General features: G+C 16.1%; 3 protein-coding genes and 1 pseudogene across 4 annotated transcripts; 3 read left to right on the forward strand and 1 right to left on the reverse strand.

The window, feature by feature from the left end:
- Positions 1-1,354: 1,354 nt before the first annotated feature.
- On the forward strand, positions 1,355-4,717 carry PGAL8A_00276550 (annotated as a pseudogene). The gene is given in 18 exon segments: positions 1,355-1,773; positions 1,938-1,963; positions 1,966-2,050; positions 2,053-2,509; positions 2,512-2,698; positions 2,700-2,728; positions 2,731-2,779; positions 2,782-2,962; positions 2,965-3,022; positions 3,024-3,691; positions 3,694-3,769; positions 3,771-3,946; positions 3,948-4,096; positions 4,098-4,174; positions 4,176-4,315; positions 4,318-4,372; positions 4,374-4,687; positions 4,690-4,717. Coding segments are annotated over 18 exon segments (3,174 nt in total).
- A 561-nt stretch (positions 4,718-5,278) lies between these two features.
- Positions 5,279-7,636, reverse strand: PGAL8A_00276600 (conserved Plasmodium protein, unknown function; the record flags this gene model as incomplete). Its single annotated transcript, XM_028671757.1, has 1 exon — positions 5,279-7,636. The coding sequence occupies one exon, from the start codon at positions 7,634-7,636 to the stop codon at positions 5,279-5,281; it is 2,358 nt and encodes a 785-aa protein (XP_028528377.1).
- A 1,400-nt stretch (positions 7,637-9,036) lies between these two features.
- PGAL8A_00276700 (conserved Plasmodium protein, unknown function) lies at positions 9,037-9,933 on the forward strand (the record flags this gene model as incomplete). Its single annotated transcript, XM_028671758.1, has 1 exon — positions 9,037-9,933. The coding sequence occupies one exon, from the start codon at positions 9,037-9,039 to the stop codon at positions 9,931-9,933; it is 897 nt and encodes a 298-aa protein (XP_028528378.1).
- A 1,348-nt stretch (positions 9,934-11,281) lies between these two features.
- PGAL8A_00276800 (conserved Plasmodium protein, unknown function) lies at positions 11,282-14,151 on the forward strand (the record flags this gene model as incomplete). The annotated part of the gene is made up of 5 exons (XM_028671759.1): positions 11,282-11,423; positions 11,634-11,725; positions 11,881-13,313; positions 13,561-13,792; positions 13,981-14,151. 5 exons carry the CDS (start codon positions 11,282-11,284, stop codon positions 14,149-14,151), a joined length of 2,070 nt encoding a protein of 689 aa, XP_028528379.1.
- Positions 14,152-14,652: the final 501 nt, after the last annotated feature.

Genomic DNA, 14,652 nt, shown 5'->3' on the forward strand with positions numbered 1-14,652 from the left:
AATCACATATATTAATAATTAATGAAATAAGATTTAAAAAAAAAAAAAAAAAAAAAAATGATTAAAAATCACAAATTACAACTATCTCTAAATAAGGAAATAAATTATATAATGAATAAGTTTATTGAATATGAATTTATTAAGAAGCATGGGAAGAAAGTATTAAGTAAAAAATTTTAAAAAAATGTATAATAATATTTATTTATTTTTATATTCTGTTTTATATTATAGTTTTTCTATTATAAAATTTTAAATATATATTTTTTAAACTAATTTGCTTTGAAGACATTGAATTATTTTTTTTAAAATTATAAATTTAATAATGTGTATATTTATTAGAATTGTTTCTCTCAATAGATCTATTAAAATAGCACTTGTTCTACTTAATCACTTTTAGTATTATAAATTTCTGTATTATTTAGTTTAGGTATTTAATAAATTATTAAATAGAAAGTTTACATAAAATTATATAATCTCTATATTTTTCATCTTGTAAATTAAACATGAAAATAAATAAAAAAAAAAATATATATGAGTTGGAATAATATTATTCTATATTAGAAAAATAGTTATAGAATTTCACAAAAAAAAAAAAAAAAGAAATAAAAATAAAAACTCTTCAATTTTTAAAAAATCGCGTTAAAAAAAAATTTTTTTGTTAAACATTTATGCATACAATTATATATATTTTTAGTAATAAAAATGCTTAAAGAATTTTTTTGTTAAAAAAAAACTATTGTGTATCTAAGTAATATATCCCAAAGGCTACTATGATAATAGAAAGAAGCAAAATTTTGGTAAAAATAATTGAAATTAGAAATGATGAAAAAAAAAAAATTTTATATATTACAACTTTATTTATATAAATTAAAATAAGATAGAAGAAAATTATTTTAGATAAAATTTATTGTCTAAATAAATACAAAAAGACGAAATAAATAAATAAATATATATATATATATATATTTTAATTCATATAAAGGTCGTTATAAAATAATTTTAAATAATAAATGAAACTTGAGTAATTGTGGTTTAATTTCAGAGGAGACTAAGAGATACAAAAATTGATCGTTAAATTATAAAAAAAAAAAAAAAGAAAGAAATATTTTATGATAATTAATAATTATAGAAAATTCAAGAGTCTTGTATTATATATAGATAAAAATATTCATTCAAAATTATCAATAAATATACTAATATGAACAATTTTTAAAATTATTATTCAATTTTATTCTATCCTGCAATAACAATTTTTATTTTTTTTCTTAAAATATTTGTTGATAATATATTTTTAAAATATGAAGAGTTAAAATTAAAAATATATATATATATATATATTTTTTCTTTAAATTCAGATACATTTTTACAATTTAAAAATTATTACATAGAATTGAAATATGAAAAATGTGTAAAATTAAATAATACATATATAGGTTTAAAAAAATTAAAAAGAAAAAACACAAAAAAATGTTTATATAATTTAAGTCATCTATGCCAACCATTTTTAGTATTTTTATCAAGCTTAGATAAGAATGAGTATTTAAATAATTTTGATTACATAAAATTATTGTATAACATTTATTATAGTAAATGTTTAAAATTTTATAAATTTATTCAAAATTGAAAATTAAATATATTGGAGAAATATAAACTAAAATTATGTTTAATTGAAAGTTTTTATTTTTTTCCATATAAGAAGACAACATATGCAATTGCACTAGTCAATCTTGATAATTATTCTATAAATGATGTTATAACGAAATTCTATATGAAGTATATATTTAACTTTTTTATAAGATTTAATCTATTATTATCTCATTATAACATATATTTTCTACATATATTTAATACTCATTTTATTTTATGATTTAATCATTTATCATTTAAAAATTCCCTTTTTTTTATTTTTAATATTTCTTTATTTTGTACTTTATAAGGAGAGGAGAATATATAACTTCTGGAAATGAAAAAAAAAATTAGGAAAGGATATTTCAAATAAGTAAGTAAAATACAAATTGAATAGAATTAAAACATATAAAAATAATCATAAAAAAAAAAAAAAAAAAATAATAATAAAGAAAAATGTAATTTTATAGAAGAGAATTTATTCTTTAGTGTTTCAATTAATATATATAAATTACTAAATATTAACGAAAATGATGATTTTGTATTGTTTTATGATTTTTCTTTTAGATTTTTAGAATATGCAGAAACATATAAAAGAATCTTAAACGACATTTCACTTTTAAATGAACGTAGAGAAAAATAGGATCATCAAAATAAAAATAATTTATCTAATATAAATTTAAAGAATAAAAATAAAGTATACTACCCATTAACAAATAAGTTGAATAATTTGAATGCAAAAAAAAATATATTTTCTAAAAAAAAAAAAAAACAAAAATTAAATAAAAGGAAAAACTCATTAAATAGTAAAAACACAATGGAAATACACAAGCATATTGTAAAATTAAAAAATATATATAATAAATTTAAACCAAAGAAAAGTTAGGATTTAGTTTAATAAAGAATTATTATTATGATTTAAAAAAAAAAAAAAAGATAAATACCTTTTTAAATAAAAATAAACATGTTAAATGTATTGATTTTTTACTAGACGGTGAAAATGAATCTATTGAAAATCAAAATTTATATAAAGTTAGAAATTATCTTGAATATATTAGGAAAAAAAAAAATTATAAAAATTTCAGATAAATTTCCTCATATATTTGTATTTACTCTAATAGAAAATATAAAATTAAAATTATCAAAAATTTCTTAAAAAAAAAAAAAAAATTCATTCTACAATAGAAAAATATACAGAAAATATATATTTAAATAATTTAAATAATTTAAATAAATATACTCATGAAAATATTAGTGTAAATGAAGAAGCTAGAAGTAGAGAATCAATAGAATATTCTCCTATAACAGAAATCAATAAAAATAAAGAAATAAAAATTTTATTTAAAAAAAAAAAAAGGTAAATAAAGCATGGATTATTTTAAAAAAAAAAATAATTTTATTAATTGAAAAAAAATGATATAATAAAAAAAGGAGAAACTATAATTAAAATAATAAGATTTGAAATAGATATATATATATATATATATTGTACAAGAGGAATAATAAAGAATTTAGATGATAAGTTTATTATACTTGAAAATGTAAGAATAAATTAAAATGATAAATTAACTTATTCTTTTATTAATATTTATGATAGATATAATGGTTTAGAATGTGTTAAATATATTAAAAAAAAGATAGTAAAAAATTTTCAAAAATAAGTTTTTTATTTATGTGGAGATATAATTTTATCAAAGAATATATATAATGATATTAAATTATCAATATTTAAAGATTTTAAAAAAACAGATGATGATTTTTTATATAATTTAAATGGAGACAATAAAAATTTTCGTTCCACTGTAATTATATTGTTAATATTATATCAATTTTGTTACATTATAAATTGTGTTGACTCTAAAGGTTTACTAACAAAAAAAGATGAAAATTTTTAATTAACTAATTCTCATAAGACAAATATGGATGCTGAATATAAACGAATTTTCTTATATGAATCTTATGTACGTAAAAATAAAATAGAAGGAAAATTATCAGTTATCAGATCATTTGGTAATTATAAATATAAAATATATAAAAAAAATTTTTTTTAAAAAAGTTTTAGAACTCTTATTTCGATAGTAATATGTTAACTTTTATTAAATTTAGTTTAAATAATTATAAAGACATTGGAATATCAAACTTTTTTTTTTTTAACTAGATATAATTCTATGCTTTTTCATATATATAAAAGTGATTACTATAAATCTCGTTTAACTAAGCATAACAAGAAGAAAAATTCTTTATATAAAGCTCATCCAAATAATAATTCATGTAATAAAAAGGAGTAACATTGTTATTTAATAGATATAATCATCTATAAAAAACTTAATTAAGATACCAAGAAAGGAAGAAAAAAAAAAATTTATTAAAAATAATATCATCAATAATTCATCAAACAAATTAAACGTAAAATACAAACAAAACTCATATATATTTTATAAGAGTAAAAAACACAATGTATCAAAAAATAAAAGAATTTTCAATAAATAATGTAAATAATTTTAATAAATATTCCTTTTTTTTTTTTTTTTCTAAGAAAAAATAAAAATGATTTAGAAGAAAATTCACATTTTAATTACAAAAAAGAAGTCTCTTGTAATGAAAATATCAAAATATTTAAATGTTTGTGTGTTTCAAAAAAAGCTTACGAGAAACTACATTTACTTCTTTTATAAAAAAAATTTGCTTTAAAACTTTACAAAGTAAATATCAAAATATAAAAGAAACTTTTTTAAATATAAAAAAATGTTGCATTATTAAATCAAATGGAAAATATTAATTCCTCTAAATTAAATTCAATGATTAATCATTTTATTGAATTATGATTTTTATAAAAAAAACAATTAGTTATCATCTGTCTTCCTGATATAATAAAATTAAAATTAACTAAAAATTATGATTTCTTAGTTTTATCTAGTGACGTATTATGTGATGTCCTAAATATATAAGAAATTATAAGATATATTAAATCATCACAAAAGATAAATGTTAATTTACAAAGGGTTGTTAAAAACATGATAAAATATGCTATTAGGGTAAAAAAAAAAAAAAAAAAAAAAGTAAAGATAACATAACAACCATATTAATTTAAAATATTAAAATCGTTCCATTTGATTATCAAAAAAAAAAAATGAAAAAAGTTAACAGAGAAATATTTAGTATAAAATATAAAAAAAAAAATTTAAATTTATAAATAATATTAATTAATATATATGTATTATACATATATAAAAAAAAAATTCATAAAAAATTCCTAAGTATTCTCCTTTTTTATACTACTGAAATATTTCCACTTTTTCTTTATTAATTCAAAACAGTTCAATTAAACATAACCTAAAATTCTATTAAAAATTAAGTTTTGCGGGAGTTATAAGACATATAAAAAGATAAATATACTATTGGGAAATTGTGTTGATAAAATCCTAAATTTAAAAGATCTAAATTCATGTTAATATTTCTCTAGTCTTCTTCCTTTTAATTCCTTATAGTTTGATAATATTTTTCACTTTAATTTTTAAAATTTTCATTTTCTTCATTTATTAAAATTCTCAAATTTTTATCAATTTTTATTTATTTTTTTTATTTTTTTTTTTTTCTAATTTTTTTTTTTCTATTTTTTTTTTATATTTTATTTTATATTTTTTTTTTAATTTTACACGTTCTCAATTTTGTATATTAAATTAGATGGGATAACTCCTTTGTTTCTATTAATGAAAATTTTCCATTTTGATATGGTTAGAAAATATTTAGTAATAAACTTTTCAACAAGGTTACAATAAGATGGGAGTTTATTTTTATATAAATCATCTTTGATGAGTTCTACAGAATTTTCTATTTGTTTATGCAAATTAATTTTATTCATAAATAATTTCTGCAAATTATTCACAATGTTCTTTTCAAGTTCAATTAATTCTGTATGAGTTGATTGACCACTATCTCTGGAATAATTTTTAATATTTATGAGTTCTAATATTTCTTTTCGTTTTTTATCGTACTTTAATTTTAACATTTTTCTATTTTCTTTAATTAATTTTATAATAGAATCTACTGACCTATATACTACTGAAAATAGATCTAACATTTCATCTTGAGTTTTTAAAGAATCAAATTTCTTTATTATATCATTATATAAATTAGTAAAATAAGAAGAAGCTAAAACATTTTTATTAATACTATCATTAACTATGAATGATTTTGTTAAACCAAAATCAGGGGGAAATATAATATTTTTATTTTCTTTATAGGCCTTAATAAGTCTATCCTCATGCTTATATTGTTTATAATTATCTTTAACATATCTTCTCCATAAATTTCTTATTTTCCTAAATTCTTCTATCAAATTGTCATTATTAATTATGTTACTAATTAAGTAAAGTATATTATCTATCTCAGAATTTAATTGACCTGATGCTACCTCAAATGAATTAACAGTTGTTTTTATACGTAAAAATTTTTCACGAAATACATTACCATTAGTTTCTAAATCATTTCTTATCATTTGTAAATTTTCCGGACTATGTACTAATTTAACAAATTGAGATTTATGTAATTCTAAACTCGATTGCATATTTTGTAAACTAATTAACATTTTATCTAAATTATACAAAGAATTCTTATCTAAATGATTATTTTTATCTTTATAAATTCTTATCAATTTTTGTAAAATGAAAATGATATGAGAAAGTCTATTACAACCAGTTAATAAATCTTTTGCATGGAAGTTTTCTATATCATTCCATGCAAGATTATATATGTTGGTAGTAGAATTATGTTTTTCTGTGTATAAAAATTTATTTAATTCATCATATAAATTTTCAAATAATTTTACTAAACGATTATTAGCATCAATGAAAGAATCTCTTAGTTTTTCTACAAGTTTTACACTAATACTTAGAACTTCTGGAATATCTTTTCTTTGACAGTATGAATATGGATTTTGATTTTCCAACCAATATGTATATTTTCCTAATAATAATAATAATTTCTCAAAAAATGTGTAAGTATTTTTTACATCAGAATTTTCAGTAAATTCTACTCCTTTCATATATTCCTCATATTCACTCTTAATTTCTTCAACAGTTAAAATAGTATCTTTATAATATGAAAAATTGGACAATTTTCCTTGCTTCTTATCAATTCCAACTTCATTTGATAATCTATCTATTTCTTCCAATAGAAAACTTATTTTTCTTTTAAGTTGAAACCTTAATGAAGTAACTTTATTTTCCAAATTGTAAATGGACATATATATTATGTTTTCTAACTGATCTAATATGCTTGCATCATTAATACCATTTTTTGTATTCTTATAATTAATAAGGTCCCTTCTTATATCTCTCTGTAGTTGAACTACCTCATAACCTAACCCATATAATACATTTACTTTATTTTGTAATTGGGTTACTATATTTTTCAAAGAATTTAATCTTGAAACATTTTTTTCTCTATTATCATTGTAATACAATGTATTTTCTTCATTATATATATTCGACGTTTCGCTAATCTCTTTAGAAATAGAAAAAAAAGTTGTTTTTAAATGTGTAATATCTGCTTGCTCTTCATAATATCTCTTCCATAAACCATTATGTACTTCTTTTATATCAAATGTGTTATAAAAAAAGTGATTCATAAAGTCTCTAATAATACGTTCTTCATCTACAATAAATCTATCTAAAAATCTATGTAATTCAGTTCTATTAACATTGCTTCTGTATATTAAATTAGGATAATCTTTTAATATATTTCTTTCAATGTGATCAATTAAATCATATTTATTATATACTTTATTATTTAATTGATGTTTTAAATGTTCTGATATTATATAACTTTGAATGTAAGAACGTATATTGTTATCACGTAATATCTTTAAAAATTCTACATTGATTTTAAATATTTTTAAAAGATCCCAATATAAATTTTCAGTTAGGCTATATGTTAAAACAACACTATTGCTTAATAAAGCACACAAAAAAAGGAAAAATTGAAACGCAATTAAATGTAGCTTTCTCATTAATAATAATTAAAATAAAAAAAAAAAAAAAATATAAATAAATATGTATATATATATATATAGGAATAATCTTTAAAAATTTATCCTTTCCAAAAACAAAAGAAGACTAATTTATAAAAAGAAATTTTTATAACTATTTTCCTACAAAACTATTTTTATTTTTAATGTATTTTATATCTTCATACAACACTTCCTCTATATTTAAAAAGTAAAATAGTTCATTAATTATTTTTTTAATATTTTTTACAATTAGTATTAATTATTTTTTTAATATTTTTACAATTATTATGTCTTGTAACAAAAAAAAAAAAAATAAAAAAATAAAAAAAAATAAAATCTATAAATTCTAAAAAAATAAATACTAAATATTCTGTAAAAAATAAAAACTATAAAAAAATATTTTAAGTATTCCTGTTATATTTTTTCAAAAATTTAAATATTTACAAAAAATAAATATAAAAAGGCTAATTTTTAAAAGTATAATTACATAAAAAATTCTATTTATTTTTTATTGTCATTTTATTTTTTATGTTGTAGAAAATGCAGTTAAAAAAAAATAAAATTAACTTAAAAGTGGAGAGATAAAGATAGAAAAAATACTATATGTTTTATTAAAATAATGTATAATAATATAAAAAAGATAACATAAAAAATAAAAAAAATATTAATTTTTTTCTATTTTTGTATTGTTAAAATATTGAATATATTAAAAATTAATATATAAATATCTAAAAAAAAAAAAAAAAAAAATATTTAAATTTCTGAAATGAAATCCTATAATAATAGTATTATAAATTTTAAAAAGATAACTTTTTAAAAAAAACCATTATTAAACCTCTTTTTAATTATAAAAAAAAAAAAGATTTACAAAAATACAATCATAAAATATTTTAAAGTACTTTTAGTTCATATAAATTTTAGATATCTTTTTCAATTTATTTTATTTAATAAACGCATGCATATTTATAAATATTTTTGCATGCATTATTATTATGAAAACCGTTTTATATTAATATTTTAGAATTATATTTTTATTACATCTTATGTAAAAAAAAAAAAAAAAAAAAAAAAAAAAATTTAAGTAAAAACTAGCATGCGAATGAAAAAAAAAAAAAAAAAGGCTTATAAAAAATTGCTAAAGATTTTTTTTTTTTTTTTTTTTTACGTTTTAAAATAATATTACATATAGTTTCAATATATCATTTTTCCAATAACAGGTGAAAATAAATAAATTTTAAGGTTTATTTTCTTTTCTTGTTAATATTAATAAAAGTATATTATTTTCTATACTTTTAAGTATATTTAAATTTTGCTTTTTTTGAACATTAAATCTATTAAATTTTAAAATTTTTTTTTTGTTTTTTTTAATTTATTTCTAATTTTGTATATCGTTATTAAAGATGTACAAAAATAAAGTTTTGTTCGTATTTTTATTTAGTTTTTTTTATTTTTTTGTGTTATTTTATGTTAATGGAAAAGGTGAAAACAAAAATATTTTAAGTTCTATGAAAAATGAAAATAACAAGAATACAAATCTTGATCATATATCTAATTTAATAGATATGGATAAGATAAAACAGCTAATAGCTGAAAATAAGATAGAAGAGGCAAATAACTTACTTAAAGAAATGCAACAAGCATTGAAAAAAGAAGAAACAGATGAACATAAAGATAATAATGAAATTGATAAATATGAAGAAGTAAATAATAAAATGTTTGATAACTTAATCAGTGCAAGTGATCTTCATGAAATGATGAAATTTTATATGTATTTACAAAACTTATTAAATTCAAAAAGTGAATCATCAGAAAAAAAAATGGTTAAAACTTTTTTAAGAAAAACTATTCAAAAAATGAAAGATAATGAAAATAATAAAGAAAAAAAATCTATAGATGATATAATAAAAGATACAGAAGGACATAAAGAAATGTTAGAGAAATTAGCTGATGTAATGAAGATAGACAGAGAAAAGCTAAAAGATGAAGAAGTTAAAAATAAATTAAATCAAATTTTAATTGGGATGCTTAAATTTATTGAATACACAAATAATAATGAGTTAGTTAATGCATTAATGGATGAAATTGAAATAAAAGAAGTAAAAGCAGAAGATGGTGCATCAAAACCCAAAATACAGGTTAATATTAATAATAGTAAGACACATTTAGAAATGTTACAAAAAGCTTCAAATTTCATGGGATTAGAAATTAATCAAGAAGATTTACAAAAATTAACTTCTAATAATAAATGGTATGAAAATTTCCTAAATAACATTTTGAATAGCTCAGATGAACTCTAAAAAATCAAAAAATGGAACATAAAAATATTAATAATTAATTAGTATTTTTTATTTTTTTTTTTTTTTTTTATCTCTCTCTTCTTAAAATAAATTAGTATATAATAATATATATGTACTTATAGGCATATATATGTTTTATAATTTTTTGATATAATTGTTATATATATTATTCAATTATTTATTTTATATATATATATTTAAAATTCTTCAATCAATAAAATATTAAAATAAATTTTTTAATGTATTAAATAAGAAATTAATTTTTTTTTTTTTATGTAAATTAAAAGTATATAATGTATTATTTAAATATTAATATATTTTTTTCTTTTTTTTTTTTTGATAAAAAATAAAGAAAAAAATATAATAGAATAATATGATGTGTATATATTTGTCATTGCTTTATTTTTACATTTTATTATTATTATTTTAATTTACATAAAATTTTTTTTTTAATTATTTGAAACAGTGTAAAAAGAAAATAAAATGAAAATAGAAGTATCAATTTATTTGAATATCAATGTTTAATAAACTTATTAAATTTGTGAAAAAAATTTTGGTTATTTATTTTTTATTAAAAAAAAAAAAAAGATACTAATATTAATTATAAAAAGAAATATCTAAAAATAAAAAAAATTAAGAAAATTATAAGAAAATTTTATAATTAAAATTTTCATTTTATTAAAGAAAATTATTTATTTTGTATAAAAAAAAAAAAATTATGTTTGTGTTACAAATTAAAATTTAATAAAAAATTAATTTTATTTATATTTCAAAATTGATAAAAATATTTTTAAATTGATTTAATATAAACTATACTTAAAAAACTTCTTCTGTTAAGATAAAAATTCTTATATAAAAAACAAAATCTTTTTGTGTAGAAAAAAAAAAAAAAAAAAAAAATAATAATATAAAATTGTAATAAATAAATAAGCTTACATATAAATCATCTAAAACATAAATAAATAAAAAGATGCTAGTTCTAATTAAATGAAAAAAAATAGTAATCAGAAAATAGAAACATTTTCTTTTAAAGATTACAAGATATCTTTTCTAAAGATATTTCGTAATAATTTTTTTTACTTCTAATAATTATCAAAATATTATTATAAATTTGTTAATTTTTCTTTTTCATTAGTATTTAATATATCAGTTATACTTAAGACTTTATTAAAATTTTTTTTTTTTTTTTTTTTTTTTTTTTTTAATATTTGAAACACTTTATAAATTATTTCCTTTTTTTACTTTTGTTTATTTTCTAAGAATATTATTTTAATAATCATATATCAAAATGTTATTAATAATTTCCATACCTTACTAATTTGAATTTATAAAAAGTAATGTGACAACAATGGAGGAAGATAAAATTAAAAATATTTATTTAAGTTTAAAGAACAAAAACAAAAAGGAATGGGTTGAAATGATGGAACAATTAACAAAAGATCAAAAGCGAAAATTAATTTTTTTTATAAAAAAGAAGAATAAAAATTCTTGTAAGTCAAAAATAAATATTTCCAAAAATTTCAGCATTAAATATCATCATATAAAATTATTATTTGTAAAAAGAAAATTTTATGACTTAAATATTTATCATTTATTTATATTAATTCAAATATTGTTAGTATATTTTTAGTTAATATAAGTATTTTTTTTTATTTTGATAGTTATTTCTCATATTTTTTTTTTTTTTTCTTCTTTTTTAGTGCATAAAATAAAGAATATTAAAATTGAGAAAAATAATAAAAAGATTAAGACTAAAACTATTAACAGTTACATCTTGGTTGATTATTCAAATGTTAGTATTTAAGTAATTATTAATATTTTCTATTGTTAAAATTAATAATTTCTTTTATATATATTTAAAATTCTTTAGAATTATATCAATTTTTAATAGTCTTTTTATAATTTTATAAAACTAAAAAATTTTTTCTTTTTTTTTTTTTTATTTAGATTAACTATGATTTAAACTTAAAAAATTACATAGGTAGAATTTTACGTATATATAAATTGGAAGATAACTATGATTTTATAAAAGCGTTACATTTATATATGAACATATTAAGCTACATTATATTTAAAAAATTTTCCCATGAATATAAAAATGATGAAAAAAATAAAAACCTTTTAATATTTTTAAAGAAGCTATTTCCATTTGAGTTTCAAAAATTTGAAGAAAAATATAATATGAGATGGAGTAAAGATTTTACTACTTGTGAGAACTTAAATAATGAAAAAATGTGTATTGGGAATATAAAAATTAAAAAAGAAATAGACTCACTAGATGATGAAAAAAGTAGAAATGACTACGAAAAGGAATGTAAAAAAAATAATTTTAATCAGCTTAACAATTATAATCATTTAAATGAACAAAATTTAGATCAATGTAATATTTATAGTAACGAGAAACAAACAAATATAATAAATTCAAATTTAAGTAATTCAGATAGTATAGAAAATCCAGATAACAAATTAAATAATGTGAACTCTTTAGAATATCAGAAGGAATTTTTATCAAAAACTAAAAATGTGAACACTATTAATAAAGATAATTTTAACATATTAATAAAAACTGAAAAAGATGATTATACACATAATGAAATTAATAATGATAATATTTTAAATGATTTAAATAGATATGTAAAAAAAGAACATAATCAAGAAATTTTTAAAAATAAAGATATTAAAAAAATTATGTTAAATGTGTTTGACGAACAAAGATTTGAATATCGTGTTCGTTTTAGAAGTATAATATCACAAAATTTAAATCAGTCGGAATATAAGAAATTCTGTGATCAAAGAGAAAAACTATTTAAATACAAAAAAAAGAATTTTATAAAATGGATTGCCAAATTTACCAATATAAACTCACTAGATTTATACTTAGTTAATTTTTTTATATTTTTATTTTTAGATAGATTATATTTAATAATAGAGACATATATTCGATTAAATTATTGCAAATTCATAGATTCTTATGAAGCTTTTTTAGATCATTTAGATGAATTTCATAATTTCGATTACATTTTAAATTATCTTACAAATGTAGAAAGTTCATTAGATTCAAATAAATTAGATAATATTGATAAAAATACAAAAACTGATAACCCTTCATTAAGTTACAAAAATGTTGACAATTTCAATAATATTTATAGTAATATTATTAAAGAAAATTTTAAGAATTTTTTTTTATCAATAGATTTAATATATAATATAGATATTTATTATTTTAAATTAAAAAATAAAATAAGCTTTGAAAAATTAATAAAAATTGATATCTCTTCCTATATCAATGAATCAAATATTTATGAAATAATTCAATTCGATAAAAATAAGAATGTAGATCAATGGAAGGCATTCACAAATTTTGTAATACTTCAAAATAAGTAAGACAATATTTAAAAATAATAAAAATAATTATATAAATAATAATAATAATAATAAATATGTAATATAAAAATAAAAATTTCTGTAATTGTTAAAATATTTTAAAATAAAATGTTACTAAATTAAATTATACAAAAAATAATATAAATATTTAATATATAATTTGTTGCTTAATATTATATTAAAACTTATTTGTATTTTTAAATGTATTTATTTTTATAATTTTTTTTTTTTTTTTTTTTAAAGTAATAATTTAAAATTTCAGAAATTTGATTGTTTCTCTATTTTCCTGATTGTTCGATTCAAATATTATTTGGAAGAATTTAAAGAAAACGCTAACATTGATCATATTTACAAAACTATAAAAGAAGAGTTTGATGAAATAGAAAATCATTTAAAGAGTAAAAATAATGAAAGTGATTTTGAATATAGTCATCTAATACCTATTTATCTTGATCTTCAAAAAGAAGTAAAAAAGGTATTTATTAACATAACTATTTTTATTATGAATATTAAAAAATTAAAAATAAAATTTATTAAATACATAAAAAAAAATTATTGTTTAAAATAATACATAATATACTTATTTTGAGACAGTATTAATTTAAAGAATGAGAAAATATATTTTATAATTTTTTTTTTTTTTTTTTTTTTTTTTTTTTATAGGTTTGCGAATATATAAAATTCTATGGTAATTTAATATCATTTGTAAATTTTATTAAAAAATATATTAATTCTCCTAATATAGTTAAAACTGAAGAAAATGAAGATAAGGAATATTTTGATTTATCTTTTTTTTTAAATTCATATTTAAATGAAAATGTAAAGAAAGAATAATAGAATATTTTTGTACTTACTTTTTTTTTTTTTTTCTTTATTACAATAATTAATGAATTTTTTGTTTTACGTGTTAATAATATTCTTTTTATTTATATTGAAATTTATATATTTTAATAAAAATTATTTTTCTTCTATTGTGAAATTTCGTTATTTTATTTTACTTTATTTTTCCATTATTTAAATATTTTTATGTTTCTTAAAATTTGGGTTCAAATTTTTTTTTTTTTTTAAATTATTTCATGATTTTCTATATAAATATCCACTATATAGAAATTGAATATACATATTTAACAAAATTTTAATGAAATTTTAAAATTATATATATATATATATTTTTTTTTTTTTGTTTTGTTTTATAATTTTATGAATAAAAATTTTAAAGTTTTATTATAAGGAATAAAAAAAAGAAAAAAAACTTTTAAAAAAAAAAGTTAATACCAAAATGAATATAACAATAAATATTTTCTTCATAAAATTTCACAAAAATTCAAAAAGACA

This window comes from Plasmodium gallinaceum (assembly GCF_900005855.1).
Source record: "Plasmodium gallinaceum strain 8A genome assembly, contig: PGAL8A_v1_87, whole genome shotgun sequence".
In the NCBI taxonomy this organism is placed as follows: Eukaryota; Apicomplexa; class Aconoidasida; order Haemosporida; family Plasmodiidae; genus Plasmodium; species Plasmodium gallinaceum.